Here is a 13,832-nt window from a genome sequence, read left to right as displayed (position 1 = left end):
CTATCTCTCTCTCTATATGTCTCTCTCTCTGTATGTGTATTTCTGTATCTCTCTCTCTTTCTCTCTCTCTCGGAAATCGAGACTGGGCCAACCAGCAAGCTCTCCTTGGGGCTCTTTGCTACTCCTTTTCTTCTTGGCAACTTTTTGGAAATCCAGGCTGGCTGAGGAACGAGTGAGCCACGGTGAAGGCTTCCCTTCAGGCGACCCTCCTCCTCCTCCACCTCCTCTCATGACCATCTGGCTGGCTGTGGCAGGGCCGGGAGGGTGTGCATGAGGAGGAAGACCCTCCTCAAGCAAGCAGCCGGGCTCAGCCAAAGCGCTCCCCATTTGTGCATACCCTCCTACCACAGCTGGCCAGGGGGTCGAAAAAGGAGGAGAGTTGCCGAAAGGAAAGTCTCTGCTACAGCTCACGCTTGTTCCTCAATTAGCCCGGATTTCCAAAAAGTTGCCAAGAAAGAAAAAGAAAGAAAAGGAGTAGCAAGGAGCCCCAAGGAAAGGTTGCCGGATTGGCCCAGCCTTGGCTTTCTGAGAGAGTGAGAGTGAGAGTGAGAGAGTGAGAGTGAGAGAGAGAGAGAGAGAGAGAGAGAGAGAGAGAGAGAGAGAGAGAGAGAGAGAGACCAGCTGACAGGTGAGTGTCTTTGACAAGGGTCCTCTGGCTTTCTCCAAGCCTGACCCCTGGGGTGGGTATGTGAGGTTCAGTAGGGCCAGCCCCCTTTTCCCATTGCCCTGAGCTGCTTTACTCCTCCAGTGGTACATGCCGCCGGCGACTTTCATTGAAAAGCGTCCTCCGGGCGGTGAAAGTCCCCCGTGCAAGTTTTATAGCTGCAGTTGGGCGCTGTGGGCCCGTCCCTCTTTCCATTGTCCCCTCCTCCCAGATCCCATTCCCACCCCACCAGCCCTTGTGTTAGGGAGGCTGGCATCGGTCGCAGCCAGGTCATGCCAGTGTTTTGGGGCGGAGAGCAAGTTGTGCATCTCGCCAAGCGACCGAGGCACGCCCAGCACCAACAAGAGCCAGAAGAAGCTCCAGCAAGAGTGAAGTGCCAGAGAATCAACCCTGGCCGCTTCTCAATCCCCTGCCATTGCCCTTACCTTCTCAGGCCAGGCAAGGAGTGACTGGGAAGAGGAGGGTGAGGGGCGGGGCCAGCCAGTGGTGGGATTAACTGACAGGGAGCCACAGCAGAGGGCCCAAAGAGCCGCATACAACTCCAGAGCTGCGGGTTGCCAACACCTGTTCCAGACTGTACTCTATTGCAATTTCTGTTTAACAAAAATAAGCACCTGAAAATAGGTACAGGTAGTCCTTGACTTACGGCAACAATTCTTGTAGAATTGTATTGCTAAGCAAGATTTATTAAATGAGCTACACCAGATTTTGACTTGTTGTTATTAAGAGAATTATTGCAGTTGTTAAGTGAATCATGAATCCAGTTTCCCTATTGACTTTGCTTGCTGGAAGCCCACTGGAAAGATCTCAAATGGCAATCATATGACCGTATGACTTTGCAACCATTGTAAATAAATAATGGTTGCCAAATGCCCAAATTTTGATCATGTGATTGTGGAGTTGTCCACAATCATAAGTATGAGAAGTGGTTGTAAGTCACTTATTTCCATGCTGTTGGATTATAGAATTGTCAATAAATTAATGGTTGTAAATTGTAAATTATAAGTTGAGAACTATATGTACCTTAACTCTCCATATTATTTCCTTTTCAAAGAAAGATGCAAATCTTCCAGCCTTATTCCCACTGCCAATATAACAACATAATTGCCACTATTCTTGGTTCTTGGAGGTAATTAGGTAAAAATACAATTAGTGTGTAGTCCCTAGCTATAAAATAAATTGGCCAATCCTGAATAAGAAAAAAAATGGGTTATATGCATTTTCTTCCACATGAGTGATTATATCTGATTAGGTATAGAGGCATCTTATAGGTAATCTTCAACTTACAACCATTCATTTGGTGACTGTTCAAAAAAAAAAAAAGGACTTATGACCATTTTTCACATTTATGACCTTTGTAGCAAACCCATGATCATGTGATCAAAATTCAGACACTTGGCAACTGTTTCATATTTGTTGGCAGCAGCAGTGATGGGTTTCAATTTTTTTTTTACTACCGGTTCTGTGGACGTGGCATGGTTTGGTGGGCATGGCATGGTGAGTGTGGCAGGGGAAGGATACTGTAAAATCTTCATTCCCACCCCACTCTAGGGGAAGGTTACTGCAAAATCCCCATTTCCTTCCGATCAACTGGGCCTTGGGAGGCAGAGAATAGATTGGGGGGGGGGGGATTAAGAATTTTTACTACCAGTTCTTGGAACTACTCAAAATTTCCGCTATCTGTTCTCCAGAACTGGTCAGAACTTGCTGAAATCCACCTGTGGGCTGCAGTGTCCTATGATCATGTGATCACCTTTTGCGACTTTCTGACAAGCTAAATCAAAGGAAAGATAGATTTATTTTATAACCCTGTTACTAACTTAACTGCAATGATTCACTTAACAAGTGTCCATTATAAAATGGACAAAAACTCACTTAACAACTGTCTCACTTAGCAACAGAAATTTTGGGCTCAGTTGTGTTCATAAGTCAAGGACTATTTGTATGCTATCATACACTGAACGTGCTAGTGGCCCAATTCATACACACTTCGAAGCCGTAAACCACTATTTGCAAACTATTGCCTGGATTTACTATGTGAAGCCATAACAAAACAAAGTACGGTATGTTGTGTTTTAATATAGTATATGAATCTAGCCAATCTTGTTGTATAGCTTTGAAAAAATTAGGCAAAGTAAATTCAGAATAGTGTTGCACTGAGGGAGGCTTTTTTGCTATTGTAGTAGCATCTGAAAAATAGCAGTGTATGAAACAGAAAAGCAGTAAAGAAAGATTTATGGTGAAAGCTATTTGAATATATCTCTGAATAATCATGTTTATATTTTACTAGTTTTAAGTCATCAGGTTTTTTTGTTTAAGCAGACATACCTTTGAACAACCTTTGCAATGAAATCATCTGTGCAGATGAGTGCATCAGAAAGCCCTTTGTATAATTTACAGTTCACATGGGTAGAATCTTGTACATCCATTACCACTGAAAGACAGAATTCATAAGCAGAATGTTATTGAAAATAAGTCAATTTTCAACCAATGCCAGTTTATTTATTTGTATCCTGCCTTTATTATTTTTACAAATAACTCAAGGCAGCAAACATATCCAACAAACCTTCCTTCTCCAATTTCTCTCACAACAACAATCTTGTGATGTGAGTTGGGCTGAGAATGTGACTGGCCCAAGGTTATCCAGTAGGTTTTCATAGCTAAGGTGGAATATGGTCACTGCTTTCTAGTCTAGCGTCTTAGAACCACACTGGCTCTCAGTTTATACATATATCTTGCCCCAATCCTCCTCCTTCCTGCAACTCACCACAAACTAAGGAGTCATTAACAGGGTGCTGAAAAGATACACTGAAGCACGAATCAGAAAGAGGGCAGACTTCAAACTGCAGGATGCCAGGGGAATCTGAAAAAAAAGACACAACTTGGTAATATAGCCAAAAGAAAAATACTCATTTAAGTATGGACATCAATAAGCCTTTGAAGAGAGAGAACCTTATTCACTTTATAATGAAAGTCAAGGAAAGATATAAATATTCATGTTTTTATCTGCAACTTATTTACGACATGGAAAAATCAATTTGAAGGCAAGGTTAGATAATTTATTGTCCCCATAAAAAAACTTTTGAGAGCTAAATCAGGGGCTTTTAAATTTGATTTAATAAAAGATTTTTCCAAATAGAATTAGTTTAGTTTAGTTTAGTTTAGTTTAGTTTAGTTTAGTTTAGTTTAGTTTAGTTTAGTTTAGTTTAGTTTAGTTTATTTGATTTGTATACCGCCCTACTCCCGAAGGACTCAGGGCGGTGAACAGCCAAGCAATAAAATACATAAATACAAAAAATTTAAAAACCAAATAAAATCAAATTAAATCATTTTGGCCCAGACAGATTAAAACACCCCAATAATTTAAAAACAGATTAAAATTTACATATTAAAAGAGGGAGATTAGGCCAAGCCCGCCTGATGGAATAAGAAGGTCTTCACAGCACGGCGGAAGGAGCGCAGATCCGGGATCCTCTGTATCTCCGGGGGGAGCTCATTCCAGATGGTAGGTGCCCCCACAGAGAAGGCTCTCCCCCTAGGGGCCGCCAGTCGACACTGTTTGGCTGACGGCACCCGGAGGAGTCCCTCTCTATGAGAGTGTACTGGCCGGTGGGAGGCTATTGGTGGTAGTAGGCGGTCCCGTAAATAACCAGGTCCTAAGCCATGGAGCGCTTTAAAGGTGGTAACCAAAACCTTGAAGCGCACCCGGAAGACCACGGGGAGCCAGTGCAGCTCGCGCAGGAGAGGTGTTACATGGGAGCGCCATGTCGCTCCCATTACCACCCGCGCGGCCGCACTCTGCGCCAGTTGGAGCCTCCGGGTGCTCCTCAAGGGGAGCCCCATGTAGAGAGCATTACAATAGTCCAGGCGGGAGGTGACGAGGGCATGAGTGACCGTGCGTAACGAGTCCCGATCCAGAAAGGGACGCAACTGGCGAATCAGGCGAACCTGATAAAAAATCCTCCCGGTCACGGCCGTCAGGTGCTCTTCTAAAGACAGCCGTGAATCCAGGAGGACGCCCAAGTTGCGAGCCCTCTCTGTGGGGGCCAATGATTCGCCCCAATAGTCAGTGATGGAGTCAACTGACTATATCGGGATGCCGGGAGCCACAGCCACTCAGTCTTGGAAGGGTTGAGCTTGAGCCTGATCCTCCCCATCCAGATCCGCACAGCCTCCAGGCACTGGGACATCACTTCAAGGGCATCGTTGGGGTGATCCGGGGTGGAGATGTACAGCTGGGTGTCGTCAGCGTACTGATGGTACTCCACCCCGAAACCACGGATGATCTCGCCCAGCAGCTTCACATAAATGTTGAACAGGAGAGGCGAGAGGACCGACCCCTACGGCAGCCCACATATGAGGGGCCTCGGGGTCGACCTCTGTGCCCCTGTCAACACAGACTGCGACTGGTCAGAGAGAAAGGAGAACCACCGCAACACAGTGCCTCCCATCCCTAACTCTTCTAACCGGTGCAGCATGATACCATGGTCGATGGTATCAAAAGCCGCTGAGAGATCTAACAGGACCAGGACAGAGGAGCACCCCCTGTCCCGAGCCCTCCAGAGATCATCAACCAACGCGACCAATGCCGTTTCCGTGCTGTACCCGGGCCTGAAGCCCGACTGGAACAGATCCAGATACGTTGTTTCATCCAAGTGCTGGGGGAGCTGTTGCGCGACCACACTCTCAACAACCTTCGCCACAAAACAAAGGTTGGAGACCAGACGATAATTTACCAACATTGCCGGGTCCAGGGAAGGCTTCTTGAGGAGAGGCCTCACCACTGCCTCTTTCAAGGTGGCAGGAAAGACACCCTCATCCCACGAAGCATTTATAATCCCCTGGAACCAGCCTCGTGTCACCTCCCGAGAAGCCAGCACTAACCAGGAGGGACACGGGTCCAATAAAAAAGTGGTCACCTTCAGTCTACCCAGAATCCTGTCCACGTCCTCAGGGGTCACAGGATCAAACTCATCCCAGATAACATTCTCAAGACCTGCCCCAGTCCCTCCCCCTGAGACTACCCAGTCAGAGTCCAGATCTTCCCGAATCTGAGTGATTTTGTCATACAGATATTGAACAAAATCCCCGGCTCTACCCTCCAAGGGGTCCTCCTGCGCTTCCTGGTGGAGCAGGGAGCGGGTCACCCTAAAAGGGCGGCCGGGCGATTATCTGATGACGCAATAAGAGCAGCAAAGTAACTACATTTCGCTGCTTTTATTGCCAGTAGGTAATTCCTAATATGAGATCTTACCAGTGTCCGGTCAGATTCAGAACGACTGGCCCTCCAACTACTCTCTAGGCGTCTTTTCCGGCGCTTCAAATCCCTCAGCTCCTCAGTAAACCAAGGATGTTAGGGAATGACAGAACCATCAGTAATACTCTGGTTCTTTAACTGCTTGTTAAATGTTGTTTGCTTGTTGAGTTCTGAAAAACTGAAAAGCTTTGCACTTTTAGAATAAAATGCTATTTTTTTCAAAGTTCCTTTCTTTAGAGGTTTGCACATTTGTTGATATAGAAATCTACCATCTCCCTTTCTGATAGACTGCCTTGTGCTCTGCATAGAACAAAACTGTGCTCAGTTCACTGATTCATCATAGCTGCCTAAATCATATTTGTTATGTGTTTATAAACTACTATATATTTTGTTGCCATTTTTAGGTTTTTATTACTTTGTACTCTGTCTATTCCTATTGAATTTAGTTGCTCTTGGAAACAATTCAAAGGAAAATATGCAAATGAAAATGAAAGATATGTTTAATTTTGGCAGAAGAACCATTCCTGATGATAAAAAGACAGCTAATATTTTTTAAAACAATTCTGAAACGAAGCCTCTACAAGAATGAAATGGATATCTGTAGGAGTATTGCAACTGTTTTTTTTCCTGCTGTTTGCTCTTATCTGTGACTCTCATTTATATATTAGCCAAGATCAAAAAGGTCAATGATGAGACAGACAAGAGTTGCAGTCTAAAAATATCCTAACAGCCATATGTTGCCATTTGTAACTTAACCTATCTCACAGATTTGCTGCAAGGCTATAGTGAAAAAAATCCTAAACTCGCCAATCTGTATTCCTTGGAGGAGACACAACAAATTCTCCTAACTGTAATTTGATTTCATGTATCTTATTTTTAGTATTTCCTCAAAGTATCTAACATATTCTGTACCCACTTCATGCCTTTAGCAAAGATATAAACATACTATGTTGGGAGAATACTGATATGTTAAATTTCATACAAAATTAGTTTTAAATTCAATATGCCAAAATCATGGTTGAAATTTTTTCTAATTTCTGTCTAAAATACAGGCATCATGTCAATACTATTCTAATTTTATCCAATTTTCTCTATGAAAGATATTTTCAGCTACAAAAGATGTTTTCAGTTTCATCTGGAAAAAAATAACACTATATAAAAATTGAATTTATGCCTGCTTGTACTAATCATGTGCTTCAAAATTTTCAAGGTCTTTTGAGTTGGGTGATGCCAAATCAAATCAAACAACCAAATCAAATCTATAAATCCAGTCTATTTTTTAGATAGATATACAGCCTACTATAATTCTTGAGACGAAAGATGCACAATAGCATCTTGTAAATATAGATAAATACATTATAGGTAGTTCTTGACATGCCCACAAGTTAGCCTAAAATTTCTGATGTTAAGCAAAACAGTTATTAAGTGAGTTCTGCCCCATTTTATGACCTTTCTTGACACAGATGTTTTAAGTGAATCACTGCATTTGTTAGTAACACTGTTAAATGAATCTGTCTTCCCCACTGACTTTGCTTGTCAGAAGAGCACAAAAGATGATCACATGACCTGATACATTGCAACTGTCATAAATATGAATCAGCTGCCTGTGTCTGAATTTTGATCAGGTGACCATGGGGATGCTACAATAGTTGTAAGTGTGAAAAATGGTCATAAATCACTTTTTGCAGTTCTGTTATAACTTTGAATTGTCACTAAACGAACTGAGGTAAATTGAGGACTATCTGTACTGTGTATGATAACAACATCACAAAATGCTTATTAGAAATATATGTTGACTAGCAGAATGACAGATGCAGAAGTGAAGCCTATTTGCATCTTCTATTTTTCTGGAACAAAGTATCTGTAAAATAAGCATGCAGGATTTTTAAAGTGGCTTATTAAACAAAAATAACATTTATGTTTAAATATCTCTCCCTTTCTCTCTCTCTTCCGTGTGTGTGTGTTCTGAACTTGACAATGCCAGTAATGAAAGTGTCTTTTAAAAGCTCTTTGGGTGCTTCCTTTTTAAGGAAGCACTAGTACTCACCTTCTTTTAAAATAGTTCGCTTGACACAGCTGCCTATTAGTGTATTGTAAGCCACCTGATGCCTAATCATACTGAGAATGAGAGGAACTCGACTAGGATGGTGGAAAGCAATCTTATTAAGCAGTGTTCCTTGAAGGCTTCGTCCATCTGGCAATGGGGCATCTTTGTTGAGGAAATAACAATGCTGTTGTCCTGGCAAGGCCTGGAATTTGAAATACACGAACACATATTACATAAAGCAGGAGGGAATATTATAAAGCAAATGCCTTTATAAGGAGTAGCCTTACAAAGGTGATCTGAATCACCTTTCAATGCAAAAGTTTATTATGTGCCACAAAGTTGTTTCAATTCCTAGTGACCATATAGATACAGTAGATTTTATCCATAGGAAAATTACACATTTAAAAATATTTAAATTATACTGTTTCCAAAATTCAAAGTATCTTACGAAGAAAATGTGCCAAATTAATCATGTTGGAATCATTCAGATATTTAGCATACATCTCTTACAATATCTAACAACTGTGTGTGTGGTTACTCGAGTAAAAGAGATGTATTCCAATGATGAACTACCTAATCCTGGAATGTATGTAGTAACAAATGTTTTGTTCATTTAATAACAGGGGACAAAATAATAACACTAAAAGCATCCTTTCTCAATTCAGCAAATATTCCACTCCTATCAAGCTCAGCAATCAGTACCAATTATAGGGTTCATTACAAAAAATCTAATTTAAAATTATCTGCACATAGTTGGCAAAAGACTGCTTTGATCTACATTTGACCACTTTGTTTAGGTTCCATTACAAAGTTTATCTATGGCGTATGTTCTTATACAGTGCAAGTATAACATTTTGATTTATTATTTTATAGACATTTAAAAATAAAATTTAACACATGTTCAATTCTAACTGACTCTTCTGGGAATAAATTGATATATAATGCTTTAAATCCAACACAGTTAAGAAAAAGGTTTTTTCTAGGTTTGCCCATGTCATAAAGAAATTATCCTTTAATTTCCATTCCAGGTAAATAATGTGACATCAAAAAATAATAGACTTTTTATTCTAATTTAGATTGCATACTACTTATTTTGCAAGAAAAAGGCTTATTAAAAGATAAGGTTCAACTAAGAATTGTAAACCGAATTAGGCACATTATAGATGAAGAACCAAGCATATTGTTTTAAATCTTAAAAGATGTCTAAGAGTTACAAGCTTTCAAAATGGCTGTTGACAGAAGTGACAAAGAGAGGAAGTTAGAATAAAAACCCCTAAAACAGAAAGTGGGAGATGTTGTAGGAGATTTTTCTAAATTTCGTTATCTTCCTTATGTCAATGTTATATCATAGTATTATGTTGTAGGAGATTTTTCTAAATTTCGTTATCTTCCTTATGTCAATGTTATATCATAGTATTATAACAAGAGAATGTTATGTCAACAAGAGTGTGATGAAGGAAGAAAAAATGTCCTTAACCATTTCTACTTTTCTGTAATTATTCCACTTTGGAAAGCATAAAGATTATTTTCTCTGTATTGCGGAGCACTGAAGATCTTTAAAATGTAGAAATCTGTTACAGACCTACTGAGCTTTCTTCTCTGGGATAGAAAACCTAATTGGTAACATTTGTAACAGTATGAAATTGAAACTACCATTCAAAAAGGGTAGTGTTTATAATGCTCTCTAAGTACTTCTCAGGTACATAAAATAGATAATTCTGTAGATTAAGAAAAAAGCAAATAAAACACAAAACAAACTATCCCAAAGTTGCTTTTTTTCAAGAGTCAACTGGACTTTCTGGTTTTTCTTTGAAGAAATTTCACTTCTCATCCAAGAAGCAGCAAAGAAGCAGCAAAATGTATACAAAGAAAAACCAGAAAGTCCAGCTGACTCTTAAAAAAGCACCTTTGGGACAACCATGACCTGGATGACTGAGAATCTCCATAGACACAAAACAAACTACTATATAAAAAAGGATTTTCAGATTTACTCTGAACCACCAAAATATAGGTGTTATTGCTCTTATATATAAAATGGACAGTATGATAGAGAAATTAACAATGAGCCCCATATACATCTATGAGAAGAAATCCTACTGAATTCTCTGGAGCTTACTCCAAGGTAAGATAATATATGTGGGTATATGCATATTTATTTATTTATTTAGTAATGTTTATGTAGTGTATATTGGAGGTGGTGAACTTTTGAGAGCTGTGTGTAACAAAATTTCATTTTAATGTATGCCGATTAGCGTGCATTTAAAGTGACAATAAAGTTATTCTAAGTCTAAGCCTAAGTAGGCATATTTAGAATAATTTAAGAGAAGATTAATCCCAGAATGGTGAAATTAAAAGGAAAAAAGAGAAAGAGAGAAGATAGGAAAAGAAATTAGCCTATAGGTAGTCCCTGGGTTATGTCCATTTGTTTAACAACATTATTCAAAATGATGACTGCATTGAAATAAATGGACTTATCACAGGTCCTCAAAGTTATGGCCACTGCAGCATTCCTAGTCATGTGATCAAAATTTGAGTGCTTAGTGACTGATCTGCATTTACAACTATTGCAACATCCTGTGGTCACGTTTTCTTGCCCTGTGCAAACTGCCTCCATTTCAACTCCACCCCCACCCCCACTAAGCCTATCTCTACGTCCCAGTCTATGCCCTTTTTGGTTGCCCTACAAGCATGGCCAAGATAAGAGGCTGCTGTATTCTGCTGCTGTACACTCCCCCCCTATGCTATGAAAGGTGGCCAAAAGGGCAGAGACAGTCTGAAGTCCTAGTCTAACAACTGCATGGTCCTAGCCCTGTGATGGCAAACCTATGCCACATATGCCAGAGATGGCATGCAGTGCCCTGTGGGTACATGAGCCGTCACCCCGGCTCAGCTGTGCATGTGTGCGGGGCTCCCACCAGCCAGCTGGTCTTTGCGCCTCTGCTGCGCATGTGTGGGGGGTGGGGTGCACATAGGGGGGGTCACGTGCGCATGCAGGGGTCATGCGCGCATGCATCGGGGCACATGTGCAGGGCCTGCACATACATTGCATTTGGGGGGTTCGGCCGCACACACTTTGTGCACTCGGTCTGGAAAAGGTTAGCCATCACTATCCTAGCCTAACAACCACAAGCTGAATTGCCAGGACTGCCTTTGTAAGTGATAATTGCTTTGTTTAGTGTGGAAATTCTGGTCCCAGTTAGGGTTGTAACCTATGGATTGACTGTACTTGAATCTCAAATCAATATAGGACTTCTCAGTTAAATAGTAATGAGATTCTCAGTTCAAAGTTAAAGGCATTACATAATAAAACACAATTATATTTATAGCGCAATGTATTAACATTTTTCTGATGTTCAGAAAATTCTATACTTAGAACTTGCCTAGCTCATATGTTATTCTCTCACTTGATAACTTACAGCATAGAAGCGCATAGTATGGTGCAATGGACAAGGATCCTCCTCCTCCTCCTTGGATAGCTCAAACTGTGTGATAAGCTCATATAATGGAACATATGTTGGAGGAGTGTCAAACAGCGGGATACCTAGAAATAGTAAGAAAATATTATCAGCCCCAGAGATTTAACTGAAGAACAGCTGTTGTTACATTGCAGTTGAGGGAATATTGTATTGTTTAGTGCAATTCCTCCAAGGGGGTGGGGGGAGGAACTTACTGCACTATGGAATTGTCATAATTATCTTCCCAGACACCACAAGTGTTTAATACATAAATACATTCCCATTTGGCAACTGGAAGTCAAGGATTATATCATTAATTATATAATAAAGCCAACCTAAAAATTAACATGGTCCACAGAGAGAGCACTACGCTTGGGAGATAAAAAGGTATAATCATCAATAGATTTATTATATTAGAAAATTTCTTCAGTTTTAGCTAAATTACATGTCTGTGCATGCATCATCTGCTTGGCTAATACAATTAAGTTTTTCAAATATTTATAACTTTTTTTTTGTCCACATAGGAGGAAGAAAAAAGGATGAAGTATAGAAAGTAACTATGGGTAACTTGCAAGGGCAGGGGAAAATGAGAGGGGAGAACAGAGAAAAATTACCACAAAACTCTATGCAACCTTACTCTGAGATGCTACCCTTTTCAAGACTATGATATATTTCCATGATTATTTATAATGACAAATATATGGCATTTGCTTGGCTTAAAAAAAGAGAATTTCAGCAGCAGAAAATAGGACTTTTTCTAATTAGGTTCATGGAAAATATACAGTTTCGGCTGTGAAAAAGAATAAGAATGCGTTTTTAAAAAAGCTACTTTGCTGCCATCTAATGACAGATGGTGCCACTGAAAATAATTCATTGATGCCCACAAAATCCTTGCAAGAATTTATCGAAAGTTATTACCGGTGCAGTTCTGAAGTTTCTGAATGAAAGCCTGAGAAACAGGAACAGGTTTTGGAAACTTCAAAAAGAAGCAAGCTGGAAAATCAACACTATTGGCACTGGTAACTGAGGAGAATGAGGGTGTCCTGAAAAAAAAAAAGAAAAATATTTGATAATAATCAGATTTCTTTAGTGGCTGAAGGCCCCAGCAGAGATGATTACATGTGTAGGGAGGGACAGTCTTAACTCACTAGTTTATTCATTAAAAATAATATAATGGGCAACGTGAAAAAAAGGTACTAGAAATGACCTTGTCCTATAGAACAGCAATGAGCATTCAGTGTTGCTTTTTTTCTTACCCTTTGTTATCAACAGGGTGAGTCCCCATAATCAGAGGGGCAATTGGAAGTTTATTCATAGTTAAGGTTCCCTCAATTGTAACACATACATTCATGCCTAGGTAACGAGGAACTGAAAGGAAAGGAGAAAAAGGTAAAATTTTTCAAAGAGTTGTAGCACAATGAGTTTAATGCTAGTCACTGCATAACTTGTGATCAACACAATTCACTGTTATACAGAAAACAGATTTGTGATGGATGTCCTTTGATAACAGATGGCATTCTTGGCATTTAACTTCCCAAAAGCTGCTATATACCAGTTAAGATTTGCCCATTTAATAGTGCAGGCAAGTTTAAATCCTATGTTCCCCCATGAACTGGAAGTACAATTTCTTTTTATGTCAGATTCTTGATGTATGCTCTTTTACTGGAAGTCAGGAGCATGTACATTTAATAAATAATAATATGCCTTTTTCCTATTTATTCTCAAAACTTTTAAGCATCATTGGCAAATCTGTAAGGTTGTATGGGATTCTCCAACCCTGCTCTCACAACCCAAGACTTTATTTAAAAACCAAACGATCCAGCTATGTCCTTTCCAGGGATCTGTCAGCAATGCCATTTAAAGGTATTTATTAGGCTCTGAAAATAGGAACAACTGTCACTGACACACTCCTTCCAACTTTCAGAGTTTAAGAAAGGGACACTAACCACAGAACAGTTTCTTATACAATAAAGCATATACATCCTTTTGCTTAGGTTAGTATCTGTAATGGAATCAATATAGGTGAAGGGAATATGTGCAGGAGTAGCAAGAGATGGTGGCAAAATGAAGGCAATGACTTTTGTTTGGGTCTTGGCCATTTACTGTTCAAATTAAGTGGCAGCAATTTAACATGTAAGTTTATCTCATCAAAGACCTTCAATGCCAGTATTGTGATTCATCTCAATATAAATCATGAATTTGACACTGAATGAAGAAATTAAAGATCACTTTTAATTTTAAGGAGGTATCTCTGATTCAAAGTTCTCTCTGGGATTCTATGTGAAAGATATATTTCAGAAGTTCAATCCATTTGTTTGGTAAGGCAATAAGTTGCATCGCAAAGAAGGAAAGATTTTCACAAACTTTGTTCCCCAAATATTTTGGTAGGAAGGTGTAGTATTGTTTAAG

At 39.9% G+C, this 13,832-nt stretch overlaps 1 protein-coding gene across 2 annotated transcripts in view; it reads right to left on the bottom strand.

The window, feature by feature from the left end:
* Positions 1-13,832, bottom strand: part of MED1 (mediator complex subunit 1) — a 46,536-nt gene that overhangs the window by 7,377 nt on the left and 25,327 nt on the right. For both annotated transcript variants that reach the window (XM_034415858.2, XM_034415859.3), the window contains exons 11-16: positions 12,680-12,791; positions 12,342-12,466; positions 11,385-11,509; positions 7,969-8,170; positions 3,432-3,527; positions 2,993-3,098 (exon numbers count right to left, since the gene is read on the bottom strand). In XM_034415858.2, the coding sequence (XP_034271749.1) occupies positions 2,993-3,098; positions 3,432-3,527; positions 7,969-8,170; positions 11,385-11,509; positions 12,342-12,466; positions 12,680-12,791 (766 nt within the window). The remainder of the gene's footprint in view (positions 1-2,992; positions 3,099-3,431; positions 3,528-7,968; positions 8,171-11,384; positions 11,510-12,341; positions 12,467-12,679; positions 12,792-13,832) is intronic.

Source organism: Pantherophis guttatus, chromosome 4 (genome assembly GCF_059756535.1).
Source record: "Pantherophis guttatus breed Tessera chromosome 4, ASM5975653v1, whole genome shotgun sequence".
Lineage (NCBI taxonomy): Eukaryota > Metazoa > Chordata > Lepidosauria > Squamata > Colubridae > Pantherophis > Pantherophis guttatus.
Note: the sequence above shows the minus strand (reverse complement) of the source record. Positions and strands in the feature narration are given on the sequence as shown.